General features: G+C 41.9%; 1 protein-coding gene across 1 annotated transcript; it reads right to left on the minus strand.

Annotated features, from left to right (window-relative positions):
* Positions 1-2087: 2087 nt before the first annotated feature.
* SMIM28 (small integral membrane protein 28) lies at positions 2088-15885 on the minus strand. Its single transcript, XM_065833245.2, has 2 exons — positions 15667-15885; positions 2088-3309 (listed from the first exon to the last, which is right to left on the minus strand). The coding sequence occupies exons 1-2, from the start codon at positions 15775-15777 to the stop codon at positions 2902-2904; spliced, it is 519 nt and encodes a 172-aa protein (XP_065689317.2). The 5' UTR covers positions 15778-15885; the 3' UTR covers positions 2088-2901.
* Between the last annotated feature and the right edge of the window lie 266 nt (positions 15886-16151).

Here is a 16151-nt window from a genome sequence, read left to right on the forward strand (position 1 = left end):
ACTTGTGTAAGGCAGGGTTTGAGAGTTATCCGATACATACTATGTCAGAGACAATCACCCTCCATATTTTTTGAGATATAGTAATTTTGGACTAGTTCTAGAAGTGTATCGGTCTTGGTCACAACAAATATAACTCAAGAAGTTACCTGTCCTGGTTTTGTTAAAAAACAAGTTTCTCTTTTAGTGAATTTGCCTGTCAGCTAAAGCCTTCATGTTAGCTGCATTTTCCTGGAGAACCCAACACATGTTTTGGTAAACCTAGCAATGGAATGCAAACTTATTGATAAGCACAGATGGACATCTCGCGAGAGGGGCAACGAGAAACTGATGACCGAGAGACTGACCAACGGTGTATAACATTCCATTCACGTGAATACTTCATATAAAAGTGGGAGATCACGAGGATCCCTTCCCTTTTTCCTTCCCTTCTGCTTATGGCCAACATTAGGAGAGGACCTTGCTGGTCGTCCCTGCGAACTGAGGCCTAGTGAGAGACTGAATCCAGCTCCGGCTGGCTACAGAGTCTAATCCAGGACTTTGGGTGCTGGCTCTGCAGTTGCTGAGACTTACAAGATTGGTTTTGTATATTTTGTATTATTTTCTCTATTCTTATTAGTAGCATTAGTAAAACATCTTTAATTTTTCCAACTCTCTTCTCTCTGTCCTTCTTTCCCTCCCGATCGCCTGTCCTGAGTGGGAAGGGGGGAGAGGGAGGGGCAAAAGGGAGAAGTGGTGGGGAGAGGAGGTTAACAGTACATCTGCCAGGGTTTGATTGTCACCCCGCAATCTTAACCCTCGACATTACCTCAGTTGGAACTAAGGTAACTGGAGAGCAGTTTAGAGTGATGAGCCCAGGGGTTGTGTTTCGGGCGCTGCCCTGGTAAGGATAAACAAGAAATTGTGCTGAAGAACAGTGTAACTAATTTCAGAACACAGCAGATCTTTTAGGGCAAAATATGCTCAATTCAATATGATGACAGCTGGATTATCAAGCATACCTGTACAATTCTGTTGAAGTTAGTGGCATATACAGACACCAGAGGCAGAAGTGATTTATCTTTCAACCTCAAACCTTTGTACGTTGCTGATTAGGTAGAATGTTGTTTGGGGCTCTTGCATTTTCCAGCTTTGCTTGTAGCTGGCAACAGCTGCGTGTACCAGCTATTAAGGAGGCAAACAAAATGCAGGGAAACAGTAAAATACTTTTGAATGCATCAGCAAATACCAAGAACTCATCCCAGACACGATCTGAAAAGAAAAATGGTTGATTGTATTTAGTTTTGTCCAAAAGCTGCTGCTTTTCTTACAGTTTGGTGACCAAAAGGGAACATTAGAAAAGGTAATGATCTCAAAAGTATAGTTCAAGAAAATAATCCCATTTCTGAATTACAAAAGGCAGATATTTTCTTTCTTATTTTATGGGAAATGTACGAGTGGGATCATCCATTTTGACCTGGACTACTTGGTTACTGTGGTGATGTGATTTTGCCACTGTCAACAACATGAAATTTAACTACCTGCAGCTCAAAAGTGGCCTTTCTTCTGCTGTATAGTGATTGTTTCTTCTTCCATTATTCTGATGTGTGGTGGTTTTTTTTGTTGTTGTATTTTAAGGAATGTGGTACATTCATAAAGCAGGACATTGACACGTAATCAGAATTGCTGGAATCACAATGTGCAATTCAGGACAGCCTGTGGGTTTAGGAGTTCTGTCAAGCCTGCACACAAGAGTACGTAGTATTATACTTGTTAACGTTGGGGAGCCACAGACAAATGTAATGTCCTGGAATAACTGACACCCGCAAGGAAGAGGCTGTCATAACTTTTGAGGCTGTCAGGATTCCATAACAAGAGAATCTGTCAACACAGTGAAAATGCTATCCTGTAAGAAAAAATTACAGGTAATGTCATTGTCTAAGAGTGTGTGCAAACTCTCCTGAGAAGCTGAACCACTGTCCCCAATGCACTTGAATTAGATTTACTTTGCTGTAGTGATGAAGGGAAAGGGACTATATTGCCATTTTGAAATACAGACCAGATTTTTTTTTTGTTTTTCTTGTGCATTTGATTTTATTTTTCCCCAATTCTTTTACAGGCTGCACCAAATAGGTCACAGGGTTTATTATTGTAGACTTGTAAATTGGAAAAGAAGTCAAGCCAGTAGTCTGCAGGGTGTGTACCTTGCAGACTTTGGCAAGTAGCTTGCAGCAACAGTGCGAGTGTGCTCTTGTGTGGTGCTCCTGGAGTTTTCCTCACCCAGAATGCTCAGGTCTTCCCTTGTTGTCCTCATTGTTCAACTGTGATAAAAGGCAGCTTTTATCCGCAGTGCACATTTGAACCCTTGGGACAGTTGCTGGAAATTCAGTAGAAGTTATACATTTATTTGCTTTCCTGAGAGCTGTTGCAATCATTCCAGAGTACTGCAGAATGTTGTGATGTTGACACACGCAGGCTGAGTAAATCAGCTTGTCAGAAACTATTAAAAATAAACACATAAAAAAGAAAAAGCTGAACTGGAATAGGTATGTGCTAAAAGCCCTTTTAGTGACTGGAGAATCTATAGCATAATTCATGTTTTCTTGTAGCTGAGGGATTGCAGAGGGACAGATTCCCACCTGTCCTCAAGTTTAATCCTGGCATGACACGCTTTGTTTAACTGGAATTTCCACATTACCAGCCTGGGATCAATCTGGTGCTAGGCTGTGTGTGTATGCTCGCCACAAATGGAAGGTGAAGAATCCTAAGATGAGGTAAGACACTCATTCCCTGTCACTCCACGTTTCTTCCCTCGTTAACTCATTGGTTTGGCACCTCATCTAGGGTCCTTCTGCTCCTTTTAAAGGCCATAGCAGTTCCACGGTTGTGCCTTGAGAGGCTGCATGCTTCAGCTGAGGTGCTTCCCTAGCAAGTTGATTTGATGCTGCTGGCCTGCAGCACGCTCTCTTCGTAAGGAGGCACTGGGTCTGGAGAGAGCTCAATGTGAGCCTCCTCCAGGGAAGTCTTCATGGTGGCCTCCTCGTAGGAGGGAGGCAAACACACGGTGAGGAATGTGGCATCAGGGAGCAGGGTGGAGTAGTGGAACCTCTGCTCGCTGTTCCAGGGCAGCACGGAAAGGAAATTGGACATGTCATGCTCAGGCAGGGCCTCGGGGAGGTCGATGCTGAAGATCTGCCCCTGCGGAGCGGGGCGCTGGCAGCGGCGGTACAGGAAGAGCAGCAGGAATGCCAGGAAGAGCATCATGGTGGCAGGCAATATGATGCACAGAAATGGTTCTATGTCGTCTTTGGTTGAAGTTGTCTGTTGTCTGCTCTGTAATTAAAGCAAATAGGCAGAGTATTGGATTCCTGGAGACCTCTTAATCGAAGATCAAATGCACATTCTCCACCTCCCCCTCCTATCACCTGGCCGTTGCTTTTTCAAATACTTTCTGTCTGCATTAGTGGCACTTAATATATTTTGCAAACTTGTGATTTGTCAAATTGTATTTGGTTATCCATTAAAACAAAATACTTTGCAACTCTCCCACTTCTGTTGTCTCTAGTTGTTGAAGAGTGGTGGGTTTCTAGAAAACCCTGTCTCCATGGGTCAGAAAACCCAACAACGTAGAACTGTACGTATTTATGTATGAGATTTTGTTACTCTTGGATTATGCCGGGACCAGTCCTCTCTGTGAGAGATTCATTAAGCTTTTAAAACCTGGGAGAACAGTGAATTGCAGATTTATAGGGCTGTTGATCCACCATCTAGTGTTGTATCTTTCTATTTGGAGAACTCTATTACGACAACTATCCCTTTCATCAGGAGGCACTGCGTACAGTACTTCTGTGGGCTGTTCTAACCTCACAGGCCAGCCTCAAATAAAACGTAGTATGTCAGGGCAGACTGGACTGGGCTCTTTCTTGAGATTGTTCTGCCAGCTATTCAAGAATCATAGAATCATTTTCCCTGCAAAAATAACTTCTGGTATAAGCGTAAAAGCAGCTGTGACTGTTCAGCTTAGCCTCCTGCAAAATACAACACAAAAAGCCTCAGTCCTACAGCTTTTGAATTATGCTGTAGTATTAACAGGAGTTGTAAGCTAGTTTTTTTTAAATAACATTCATGCTCTTCTGTTGTGTTAGCTTCACTTCTGAAATGTAATCTATCCTATTTCCAGTCGGACTCTGTCTAGCTGTAGCTTTTAGTAACTGTCTGTCATTCAGAGTCTAGTCTAGAGAGGCAGGAAAAACCCCAAACCCTAAAATGCTGCTTATTATCAAATCATTCCCTTTGTAAGTATTTGAAGACTGTAATCAGATGGCTTTTTCATATTTTTATAGTGAGACTAAACGGATCAATGGATCAAATTTCCTTTAATTTGAATGAAAACAGCTTTTAGAGCTTGGAGAACTCAAATGGTTCTTTCCTCAAAGCATCTGGAAGCAGGGATGCAAATAGGCTGTTTGCAGTAAGGGCTTTGTGAAAAGGGCCAGTAGCTTCAGTGCCCCATTCCTAGTCTATGAAAACTTTCTTTGCTTATTCTTCCAAGAACCATGGTCATTCTTTTAACTGCAAAATCACACAGTCAACCTACAGTCAACTGATTATTTACCAGGCAATTTTTACCTCTTCAATTTTTTGTCATGTTATGAAATTCTTAGTGTGCGGTTATGCCTAAGAAAAATAAAGTAAATAGGTTTTGACTTCTGACAAATAGTGTAGGGAGAATTCTGCTTTTTTTTCTTGAGGTAATATACGTCTGAGGCCAAAGCTATTAAAGTAATCTTAAAATACACTGAAAATATTGTTGATTAGTCATTAAGCTTTTTTTTTTCTTCTTCTTCTTCTCCAGCTGTCTTTTTCCACAAAAATGCATACTAAAGAGCTATCTTGTATTTACTGATCATTTCTTATTAAAGAGTTTCTGGCAGTACAAGCTGTTGTCTTCCCTGACCATTAAATGAGCTACAGGAAACAGCGGAGTTGGAAGAAACTGTTCAGCTATTATTCTAATGAAGGCATTAAATAATATTTTTAAAATGGTGTTTTCTTTAAAAATTTCTTTAACACTTTATTATTGTATCTTAGGACATGGATAAAACACTTCCCAGGAAAAATGAGTTAAAACATTATTACCACATTTGTGCACTATGTACATTGATACTCACTGATACTGTTGTGTTATCAATACTTTTATAATGAAGATTTAGAAAAGCTGAGCTTCTATTAGACAGCATTTTTCATGATAATGAATAATTCAATGAAGAGCACATTTTTGAGATCCAAATGTAAATTTTGGGTTGAATTTGTCGGGAGCAAGCTTTTAAATTGGGTTGAGGTGGTATTTTTTGGATCTGTGAGTTGCACACTAGTGTCTTTTTTTTGTGAGAACAGAAGGTGAGATTGTCAGTGTTTCCTACATGAGACTAGTTGTGGCGGTAGCAAATTCGACGAATCCAGACGCCGGCATAAGCTCTTTGATCGAACGGGCGGGCCGGGCGAGAGTAAGGAGTCTAATTCAATGTGAATTTACCATCCGTACTCTTTAATGAACTCTTAAACAACACTGAATATCAATGTCCCCGAGACCACGTTTTTCCAAGCCTTATATACTCTATACCAAAAGGCCATGCGGCAAGCGCAGGCTACAATTGGTTACACTCACAGTCACTCATGCCCCCCCACTATGGTGATTGGCTGCAGGGCACTGTTCACAGACTGTTCATGCGCAGCGGCAACGCCCCTCCTGCAGCCTGGGTTGAGGGCAGACCGGCTTCTGTTTACTGTCCTTTTGTCTCTGGTGTCTCAGGGAAATCCTTCCGTGTAGCACAGCCGCATCAAGCCCTGGCTTGTTCACAGCACACAGCCAGAGACTCTCCACAATTCCTCCTTTTTTTTTCTTTTTGGACAAGCCAGGATTGATTAGCTGTGTGTTCTAATCCTTTTTTGATATGTGATAAAAAACAACTTATACATAACATATAAATAACAACAACAATCAACGTAAACAGTGCACTTTGCAATAAACCTGAGGTATTCCATTGCCATTTAAATATCGCAATGGATTGATTAAACAAATTCCAAGAACTTTGGTTTAAAGATACTCAACTTATAACAAACGATGTGCTGGGTGTTGATAAACTTACTCAAGAGGTAGTGGTGTTTAAAGATCTACTTATATAACTATAGTACGCATACATGTCACAGCTAAATCAATGCAAAGGTTACACCTCACTCTGTGACCTCCGAGGGTTCTGCTGCAGGGAGTTGACTTGGTTGAGTTTGTTTCAACTCCGGCTTTACTGCTCGGCTTGGAACCCATAATGGACCTTGATCTGTGGAGAGACACATATACCCTCTACCATTAAAAATAACAGGTACTGGTCCCTTCCACAATCCAGTGGTGGGATCACGATATCTCACCATGAATTCCGGTAAAGTGTTTTTCCTTCCTAGTCTGATCTGATAATGATGAATGATCACAGGAGGCTCCTCATGGTCTCCAGTTAGACATAAATAATTCAAGGTAAACAACACCTTTGCTAAACGCTGTTGACAATCTAATTCTTCCTGCTTCTGTTTGCTCAAATACCCTTTAATCATTTGATGTGCTCTCTCGATGATTCCTTGGCCTGTTGGGGAATGCGGTATACCTGTAACGTGTTTCACTCCCCATTTCATTAGAAAAGTTCTAACTTTCTGGCTAACATAGGCAGGGCCATTGTCTGTCTTAATCTTTTCTGGGACACCCATTACAGCAAAACAAGCTGTAAGATGTTTACATACATGTAGTGCTTTTTCCCCTGGTAAAGCAGTAGCCCATATCATTTTTGAAAAAGTATCAATTGTGACATGCACATATTTAAGTCTTCCAAATTCTGGCACATGTGTCACATCCATTTGCCATACTTCTAAGGCTTTTAAACCTCGAGGATTGACACCGATTCCTATACCTAACATCTGGCTTCCACACTGAGGACATGCCTGTACAATACTTCTTGCTTCATTTAAAGTTAAATCGAATTGTCTTTGGAGACCTCTGGCATTCTGATGAAAGCTCTCATGACTTTGTCTCGCTTGTTGGAATTTATCTGTTGGAGGCATGTGCTGTACTGAACTTACTAAACTATCTGCAATTTGATTTCCTTCACCTAGACCAAGATTCCATTGATGACTGCGGATGTGAATCACACAACAGGGTTCTTTTCTTTGATTTAAAATAGCTCTCAATTGTACAAACAATTTTCCTAATCGAGGATTATTCGATTGTCTTAACAGGGCATTTTCCATTCTGGGTATTACACCTGCTACATACAAAGAATCTGTGACAACATTTAAAGCAGATTTCAGCCAATTATTTAAGGCCCATATTACTGCCGTAAGCTCTAAAGTCTGCAATGAATCCTCTTTTGAACCTTCAATTAAATGCTGTTTCCATTGACTATTCTCTTGCCAGACACATGCTGCCTGGTGTCTTCGTTTTCCTGCATCTGTATATACTGTAAGGCCTTCAACAGGTTTTGCTTTTACTTTGCTTCTCTCTAACCACTGATTTGTTCTAAGGAATTGCCATAGTTTACCTTTTGGTTGTCGTGAATGTACCTTGCCTATAAATCCTAATAATGCATTCTGTATAGGCATCGAATGTCTCAGCCACCATTCTAAATCGGCTCCATTTATCGGAATACTGATGTCATCTGGTTCCTGACCGCTAATTTCTAATATTCGAGATCTTCCTTTTCGAATCAATTCTCCAATTGCTTCTGGTCTCGTTTGAATACTGAATTTTGGTTGGACACTGAGAAAAATCCACTCTAATAATCGCAAATCATTTTCTGTTTTCGATCTGACAGTGGCACAAAAGGAAGAATCTGTAGCAACATCTATGGGGAATTCCCCGTTTTTGTTTTGCCACTGGCAGATGATTGCACACGGATGTTCTAGATTGCTAATAAGGAGGGAAATTGGTCGATCAGAAAGTCTTCGGCTAGACCAATTTGTCTGTACTTTTTGTATAATATCAGAAAGACATTTGAGATGCACGGACTCTAAGCTTATTTTCTTAGCTGGATCACCTCCTTTTAGAAGTGAAGTAAGCGGTGCTATATCATTGTTAGTAATGCCTACGCAATTTCTAATCCATTGTATGTCCCCTAACAATTTTTGGACATCATTTAATGTTTGTAAATCAGTATGTAATTCAATTTTTTGTGGACGAATCTGTGCATCACAAATGGACCAACCAAGGTATTTCCAAGGTGCAGACTTTTGAACTTTCTCTGGAGCTATAACCAACCCCTTTTCTTTGAGTTTGATTGTAATTTGGACTATGGAACTTTCTGTGAACTCAGCTTGTTGACAGAACAGAATATCATCCATATAATGATAAATAATTGTTTGTTTCCATGATGCACGAATAGGTTGAAGTGCCCATGCAACATACATTTGGCACAGTGTAGGAGAATTTTTCATACCTTGCGGTAGCACTACCCACTCATACCTTTTAGCTGGTTCCGCTTTGTTTACTGAAGGCAGTGTAAATGCAAAACGCTGTGTATCTTGCTCATGTAAAGGAATGGTAAAGAAACAATCCTTTAAATCTATAATTAGAATATGCCAATTTTCTGGTAACATTACAGGTGATGGTAATCCAGGCTGTAAAGCACCCATGGCTTGCATTTGATCATTTACCTTTCGCAAGTCATGTAATAATCGCCACTTTCCACTCTTTTTTGGTATTACAAAAATTGGGGTATTCCATGGACTAGTAGAAGGCTTGATATGGCCTGCAACTAATTGCTCTTCTACTAATTCACGTGCCTTTTGCAGTCGCTCTTCTGTTAATGGCCACTGGTCAACCCAAACTGGGCTATCTGTTAGCCAGGTCAATGGAGGGTTGGGCAACTGCTTTCCAGTGACCACTAAGGAAAAGGTGAAGTAGTTAACACGGCACCAAGTTGCCCCAAGACATCACGGCCAATGAGCGCCTCAAGGCTGCTTGGCAATTCCATTACATACACCCTAAGGGTAACACATTGACCTTCAGGGAAACTAATCGAAATGGGATCAACACTTATATTTGGAGTAGTTTGACCCCCTACTCCAGCTACAGTGGAAGAGATTGATTTTTGAAGTTTCCAATTTCGTGGCCATTTGAATTGACTAATGATGGAGACATCAGCTCCAGTATCAAGCATTGCATTTACCTCTACAACAACAGTAGAATCAGACTGAAATAGTTGCACACGTAACATGGGACGCTGAGTCATTGATGAGGTGAAGCAAACTGCAGGACCTGTCGATCCAAATCCTTTATCACGCCTTTCTGTTGAGGATGCTGGAGGAACTCCTGGAAGCATTGGTAGGCAGTTTTCCAGTGCTACTACCTGAGCTATTCTACTCCCAGAAGGAATAAAAATTGGCGGATGCAGAGTGTAGGCCAGAATTTGAACAGTTACTGTGAAATCTGCATCAATTATACCTGGTATTACTATAAGACCTTTGATACTAGCAGAAGAACGGCCAATCAATAGGCCTCCAATGAGACTATCTTGTCTAAATAAAGGTCCTTTAGCATTCGTTGGTATTCTGTGAATTGCAGTATTGGTCAATGTTATATCTACTGCTGTCTCCACATCAACTCCGAGGCTTCCTGCGGTGCTTGGCTTGTTGAGGTGAAAGAAGCCTGGTTCACGGTTGGTCGCTGATTGTGATACAGGTTCGGAGATGTTCTTTGTGTCTGGTAGCTGCTGAACGTATACCATAGCTTGTGGTTGTTTGTTTTGCTTGTTGCAAAATTTTCCAATCGTGTGGTTCCCATACCGCTGTCTGAGTGTTCATATTTTGAATTACCGGTAGGGCTAATTTTGCTGGAGACCAATCACCTTCTAGAATGGCATCTTTGATGACCCCTGACCATCTGCCACGTCGGGGCTGCGGCTGGTCAGTAGAATCTATAGGCACCTTTGATTGCATTGTTTGTGAAGGGCAAGCTGGTTTTTGAAACTCAATTTGTTCCTTATTTTTCTCTACATTTGACACTCTTAAGTTGTTCAAGCTTGTTGGTAATAACTTGCAGTAACTGCTCTACTGCTTGGGGTGAGCCCAATGATGTAGGAGGAGGCTCACAAAAAACTTCCGCGGGTGCTTGCGGAGGCAAAGTTTGAGGCGGCCCCGGCCCCGGCGACGGCGCCGGCGCCGGCCCGGCCTCCACGCTTTTCTCGGAGGGAGGGGGGGCGTCCGGCTCGGGGCAGGGCAGAGGCGGAGCGGTAGGAGGAGGGCGGCACTCAGGGCCTCCCACATCCGGACAGTCGACTAGTTGCACTTCCGCCTTCTTGGCGCATTGCCCCAGAGACTCGGAGGGGGAAACTTCCGGTTCTTTGTTTACGAGCCGCGAAGTTTCTAATCCGCGTTGCAGATCGGATTGTGAAAGTATTGGCTGAGCCGGGACCCCGCGACCACCCCGAACGGCAGGCAGACCCCACAGAGTAGCCCACAGGCCCCTCTTTTCTTTTGGACAACAAGTTTTATCAGTCCAGGTTTGTTCTGGGACAAGCGCCTCTGCGGCTCTTAGGGCGGCACGTTGTTCCAATTTCAAAACTTCTAATGATTCTAATACGGTTTTCCACAATTCTCTCACAGCTTTAATTTCTTTCTCTTCTTCCCCTCTGATAGTTTTGTCCCACATAGTGTCCCCCACTGATCTCCATTCCGTTGGGGAAAACAAAAGTGGAACTTCTCCAAAGTGTCCCCACTTCTGAGCTAAAAAAATCAATGTGATTAGCTTTTCCTGTGACGATTCAATACCTCTCTTAGAGAGAATAGTCGTCAGCAGTGCCGCGGCTGTTTCAATATCCATTATCTTATCAGCGCGGTCTTAACGTAGGATGCGAGTGGCCAGCTCGACTGGTGCCCGTCTTTTGATACCGGACTAAGCACACTATCCCACACCCCGGCTTGGCTCCGTTTTTATGAACGCTGCTCACCGCAGTAATTTCGATCCGGAGCGTTATGCTTTGCTAACGATCCATCCATCTGCTACCATATGTAGATCCGAAGCGTTATGCTCTGCTAACGAACCATCCTCTGCTACCAAATGTGGCGGTAGCAAATTCGACGAATCCAGACGCCGGCATAAGCTCTTTGATCGAACGGGCGGGCCGGGCGAGAGTAAGGAGTCTAATTCAATGTGAATTTACCATCCGTACTCTTTAATGAACTCTTAAACAACACTGAATATCAATGTCCCCGAGACCACGTTTTTCCAAGCCTTATATACTCTATACCAAAAGGCCATGCGGCAAGCGCAGGCTACAATTGGTTACACTCACAGTCACTCATGCCCCCCCACTATGGTGATTGGCTGCAGGGCACTGTTCACAGACTGTTCATGCGCAGCGGCAACGCCCCTCCTGCAGCCTGGGTTGAGGGCAGACCGGCTTCTGTTTACTGTCCTTTTGTCTCTGGTGTCTCAGGGAAATCCTTCCGTGTAGCACAGCCGCATCAAGCCCTGGCTTGTTCACAGCACACAGCCAGAGACTCTCCACAACTAGTAAATGGTATGGAAAGCCCTGATTCTCTTACCTTTAAATTCAGTGCAACTTGCCTTTGAATTTCACCGAAAGGAAGTTTGTGTTTTAAATAACGGCCAAGGATGACGTATCCTTCGTATGCTGATGGAAACACAGATGAGTGTTGAAGGTCATGGCAATGTCAGGCAGTGACATGTCCTGGTATGAGACATGGCCTCATACAAAGGTTGGTTGTCTGAGAATCCACAGGATGGTGAGGAGACAGAGGGAGGGAGTGGTGGGTTGGATGTGGATTTGAAGCACGAAATAAGAACTGATGTTCCCGAAGTGAAGAGCTGGGGACTCATCAGGGGAGGGAGGAGTGGAGAAGAGTGTCGATCAGAATTGTGCACCAGTGTGGATGGAGAACTTTGGCTTGTGAGGAGGGTACACAAGCCGTAAAGCCGCAGGGGTGAAAGCCAAAAGGGATCTGAGAATGAGGGCAGTAGGATTGGGTAGGACTGAGAATTCTGGGGAGCAAATGTTGAGGCTTATCTCTCACTGCACCAATCCTGTTCTTGTTGAAGAAGAAAAAGGGCTAGTGCTGAACTGGGAGACGGGGGGAAGGCAAAGTTAAGCTTGACAGAAGAAACTAACAAATGGTCTTGGATATCAGGGGAATGCTTTGCTCCAAAGCCTCATTTGGAAGCCAGTAGTCAGGCCTTGCAAAGAACTATCTGCCAATGCAAATATGTAAAATGTATTCTTGTTGGAAGGGCCAGTTTGTATCTAATGGTAAGAAAATGGAAGAAGAGAAGCTATTATATATGTAGTATGAGCTAGCTTAGAGTACCACAGTGTGTAAAGTAGGTATAAAAGGACAACCTAGATTCATTTGGGTGTCAGCATGGTTACTGGGCTGAAAACTTAAAAAAAAAAAGTTGTGAACTCAAGCCCTCAAGGCTGAGTAAATGTCAGTGTTTTGGAAATCTGTGAATCTTTAATTGGAACCTCAATGCACATAATTTTTAATTACATCATTGTGTACAAGGTGCCTCCTGTAGGGTTGTGATAGATTGCTTAGGGAAGGAGACCACAGTAGCTCAGTGTAATGTCTTGCAGGATGTGTGGAGTATGTAGTGACTGAGTCAGGAGACTGAGAGAAGAGAGAGGATTGCCTGCTGGTTAGGGATTCCATTCCACACGTGCCCAGAAATGTGTATAAAACAAGACATAAGAAATTTGTAATTTGAAGAAGATGCAGTAAAGAAGACCTTGGACTGTATGCTGAGAAATGTGGGGAGAGTAACACATTGAGTGGCTAGTAATGAAGTGAATGCTGTGTTCCATGCAGTTGTGAAAGAACAGTAAGTATGTCTTACTACAATCTGCAAAATAGTAGCATGTGAAGCAGGTAGGGTTAAGGATTGGGCAATATGTTTTTTTTGTATGCTAACAGGTCACATTAAGGACCAGTTTTCCCCAGTCTGTGTTTCAAAGTGTCCATAGCTTTTTAAACACAGCTAACATTAAGCCTTAGCTGTCCTATTTGGGTGAAATAATCCATAGGCTACTTAGAGTATTTGAGTTGAAATTGTTTTAAACAAGTTAATACTGCCTCATAGATGCCCAGAACCTGAAGCATAAATCACAGGAAGTTACATATCTGTTTTATTACTGCCTCCTGCCAAACATTTTACATGAACTCATTTTATGTTCAGATATAGTTCAAAAACCTAATTAACTTATTGTAGGTATATCCATATATATATGTAAAATGTATTGGGAAACAACTGAGCAGTATTAGTCTCTTTTTCTGTTGTGGTTTTGTGCCTGTTTCTGGGATGAGTGGCTAAGGGGCTACTGAAGAATGTTGGAAAGATCTTGACATTAGGACTTGGAAAAATCTTTTAGCCATAAAAACCCAGATTATACAAAAACCAGAAATAATTTTAATGAAATTAAACAAAGGTCACTGAGGGGAAAAAAAATATTTCCTCTGAAGTTCTAAAATTAACTTCTAAAACTGAAACTCTAAAATGAGAACAGGAACCAGTGTGTGTAAGTATCAGAAATAACTGCCAGAACTGGAGAATAAAATTATCTAGAAATGAGATTGAATCTTGAGTAATTGAAATGGAAGTGTAAGCAAATAAACCAGCTGAAAAACATATATAAAATAAGATCGTCTACTGTTTAACAACTGGAATTTCCAAACCAAGTATATGAAGTGACTGAGGGAATTATGTTTGTGTTTTCTTAACTGGTTTGATTTTGATGCTGCTGCTTCACTGGAAGTCCGAGTGATCTGCTCATATTATCACAAGCAGCTATTGTTGGGTTTATAATTGACAAAACTAAGGCTCTGGCTTCCAGCATGAAATAAGTTACAGACACATAAATACAGGAAAAATATCCTTTATAAAGAGAAAGGCAGAAAGGGACATGGTGGTAAAAGGGATTATGTTTCTAAAAAGTGCTCTGTTTTCCCAGAACTGATTTTTACTAGGATGGTTTGGCCATTGTAGGCTCATGTTTATTCTCGTCCTTTCATTTATATCTTTGTAGGAACTGAAGCAGAGGGTCAGTTTTCCAAAACACTGAGCACAGGCTAGAAGTAGTAAAGCCTTCCATTAGTAATGTGTCTGCCTGCATTTTTTTAATGTGCTGAGCACGTAGAATTACCAGCTTACAGATTACATGACCCATATCAGTTTAGATGAGCTTTTACTCGTGCCTGTTGATAAAGGAATGAAATGCAAAGCGCAGCCCAGTTCTGTAGTATTTCCGTGATGAGTAATGGTATGGGTTTAGAATTGAACTCTTTGTCTAGACCAGAGAAGCCTCGTTCCTGGCTTTAAAGGGAATGACCTAATAAGGCCAAACACGAATTTGAAGGAAACTTTTGTGTAAGGATGGGAAAATGAAAGTTTATTTGGCTTGCTTAAATTCCCATTGCAGTGTTTTTTTTCACTGGTGCTAGGTTTTATTATGTTGTTAATGATTTGCTAGGGTACTTAGCACTTTATTAAAATTATTTTTATTAATATACCACATATTTATGCTAATATCTTTTGAAGTTGTATCAGGAAACTGATACTTTTGAAATGTTTTAAGTGAATTTGGAACAAAGTCTACTTTGAAGATGTTAAGCTGTGGTCCACGCATAGGTGCGTTTCCAAACTCCATCCTACTTCTTAAAGCTGATTTATTATCGCTTGTAAAAAGCAAACCCATGTAACACTGCCAAACAGAGAAACATTTTGATGTGTTTTTGTGTACATTAATAATTTTAAAGTGAGCCTATATTTACACTGAATTTTCAAATACTTGTTAGAATGTGACTCTGGTGCTGTTTGTTGCCCACTGTCAGACAAAACCAGTCTCGAGGTGTGAAGACATTGCCATTACCGTTCTAACTCTGGTAACGTTATTGATGAGATAGACTGTTAAAATTGTAGAGGCATTTAAAAACTACTTTTTCTCGTGTTTTGACCCCCCCACCTCCTACCCCCCCCTTTTTTTTTTTTTTCTTTTTACAACAATACACTTGATATCTCAGCTGTGTAGCACAGCCAGTTCATTGCTAATACTACTTGACTCAGACATTTACTGGGGATATATATGCACCTTAAATTGTTATTTCTGATCAGAGAAACCCTTTCGCTGTCTCTCAGACAAAGCCGGAAAGGCAGGCTGTGGATTTTCATCTCCAAGGGCCTCTCTCCTCCCCCCACTTGCCTGCATGTGATCCTCCCTCGGAGAAGTAATCAGTGCACAGCTTAGGGAACCAGAGTTCATTCCTGACTGCTACCGACTCAACATCTGCAGAAAGGCTTCATGGGACCAGATCCAAAGTGTAAACATGCATTTAAAAGAAAGGAAATCAAGGAACAGCAGAATACATTATGCTTAAAAGAAATAATTAAACTTCTTTACTTGCCACTCCAGCAAGATTTTTTCCATCTAAAGTTTTCCTTTCACCACTAATGTGTTTAAAACAACTTAACAGCAATAAATACATGCTCTGACTCTCTGTAATTGAGAGGTACTGCTTTAATTATAGATCTCAAACATCAGGTATTTACTCTGTGCTACACACTGAGGCATTACACAGACATACACACGCATGCAGAGTTGAAGGATGTGCCGCAGAGATGAGCAGAGAGGTACAGACCTGAAGCTCGGTTTCCAGAAGTGGCCCACCCGGTTCACTGTTTAGCCAGTCATAGTTTCCCCTGTCAGTGTGTCCAAATTTCCTCCAGCTGCTGCCCAAGAGCCACCTCATGCTTTCATTAACCTGGTCTTCTTTCTTCGTGCCTCCACCTTGCTTCACTGCTTGCAACTGCGTCCCCGCCTCCCAGCCTTGCCCCAGCTGGGCTGCTCGCAGCTAATGATCCCCCTTAAATGATATCCTGTTTACAGTGGGGGGAAAAAAAAAAAAAAGAAGAAATTAGACACCCCCCCTCCCCTTGTCAGGAAGCCAAGCAAATAGATTTCAGAGCCTCTCTCTCCACTTCCAACTCAATCTCTCTGGATTTGCTTCGGTGGCCTACATTGCCAGCAAAGCTGGCATCAGGTATCCGGGAGCCGGGGCTGATAGTGCTCTGATTGGAGCGCTCCCTGCATTAGGATTATTAAAAGGGGAATTTGCATGTGAAT

This window comes from Patagioenas fasciata, chromosome 3, assembly GCF_037038585.1.
Source record: "Patagioenas fasciata isolate bPatFas1 chromosome 3, bPatFas1.hap1, whole genome shotgun sequence".
Lineage (NCBI taxonomy): Eukaryota > Metazoa > Chordata > Aves > Columbiformes > Columbidae > Patagioenas > Patagioenas fasciata.

Coding starts and splice junctions, on each gene's coding strand:
- SMIM28 (XM_065833245.2), bottom strand. CDS start 15,777: ATGAGGTGGCTCTTGGGCAGCAGCTGGAGGAAATTTGGACACACTGAC. Junction 3,310..15,666: donor TTCTGGAAACCGAGCTTCAG/GTCTGTACCTCT, acceptor CTTTAATTACAG/AGCAGACAACAGACAACTTC.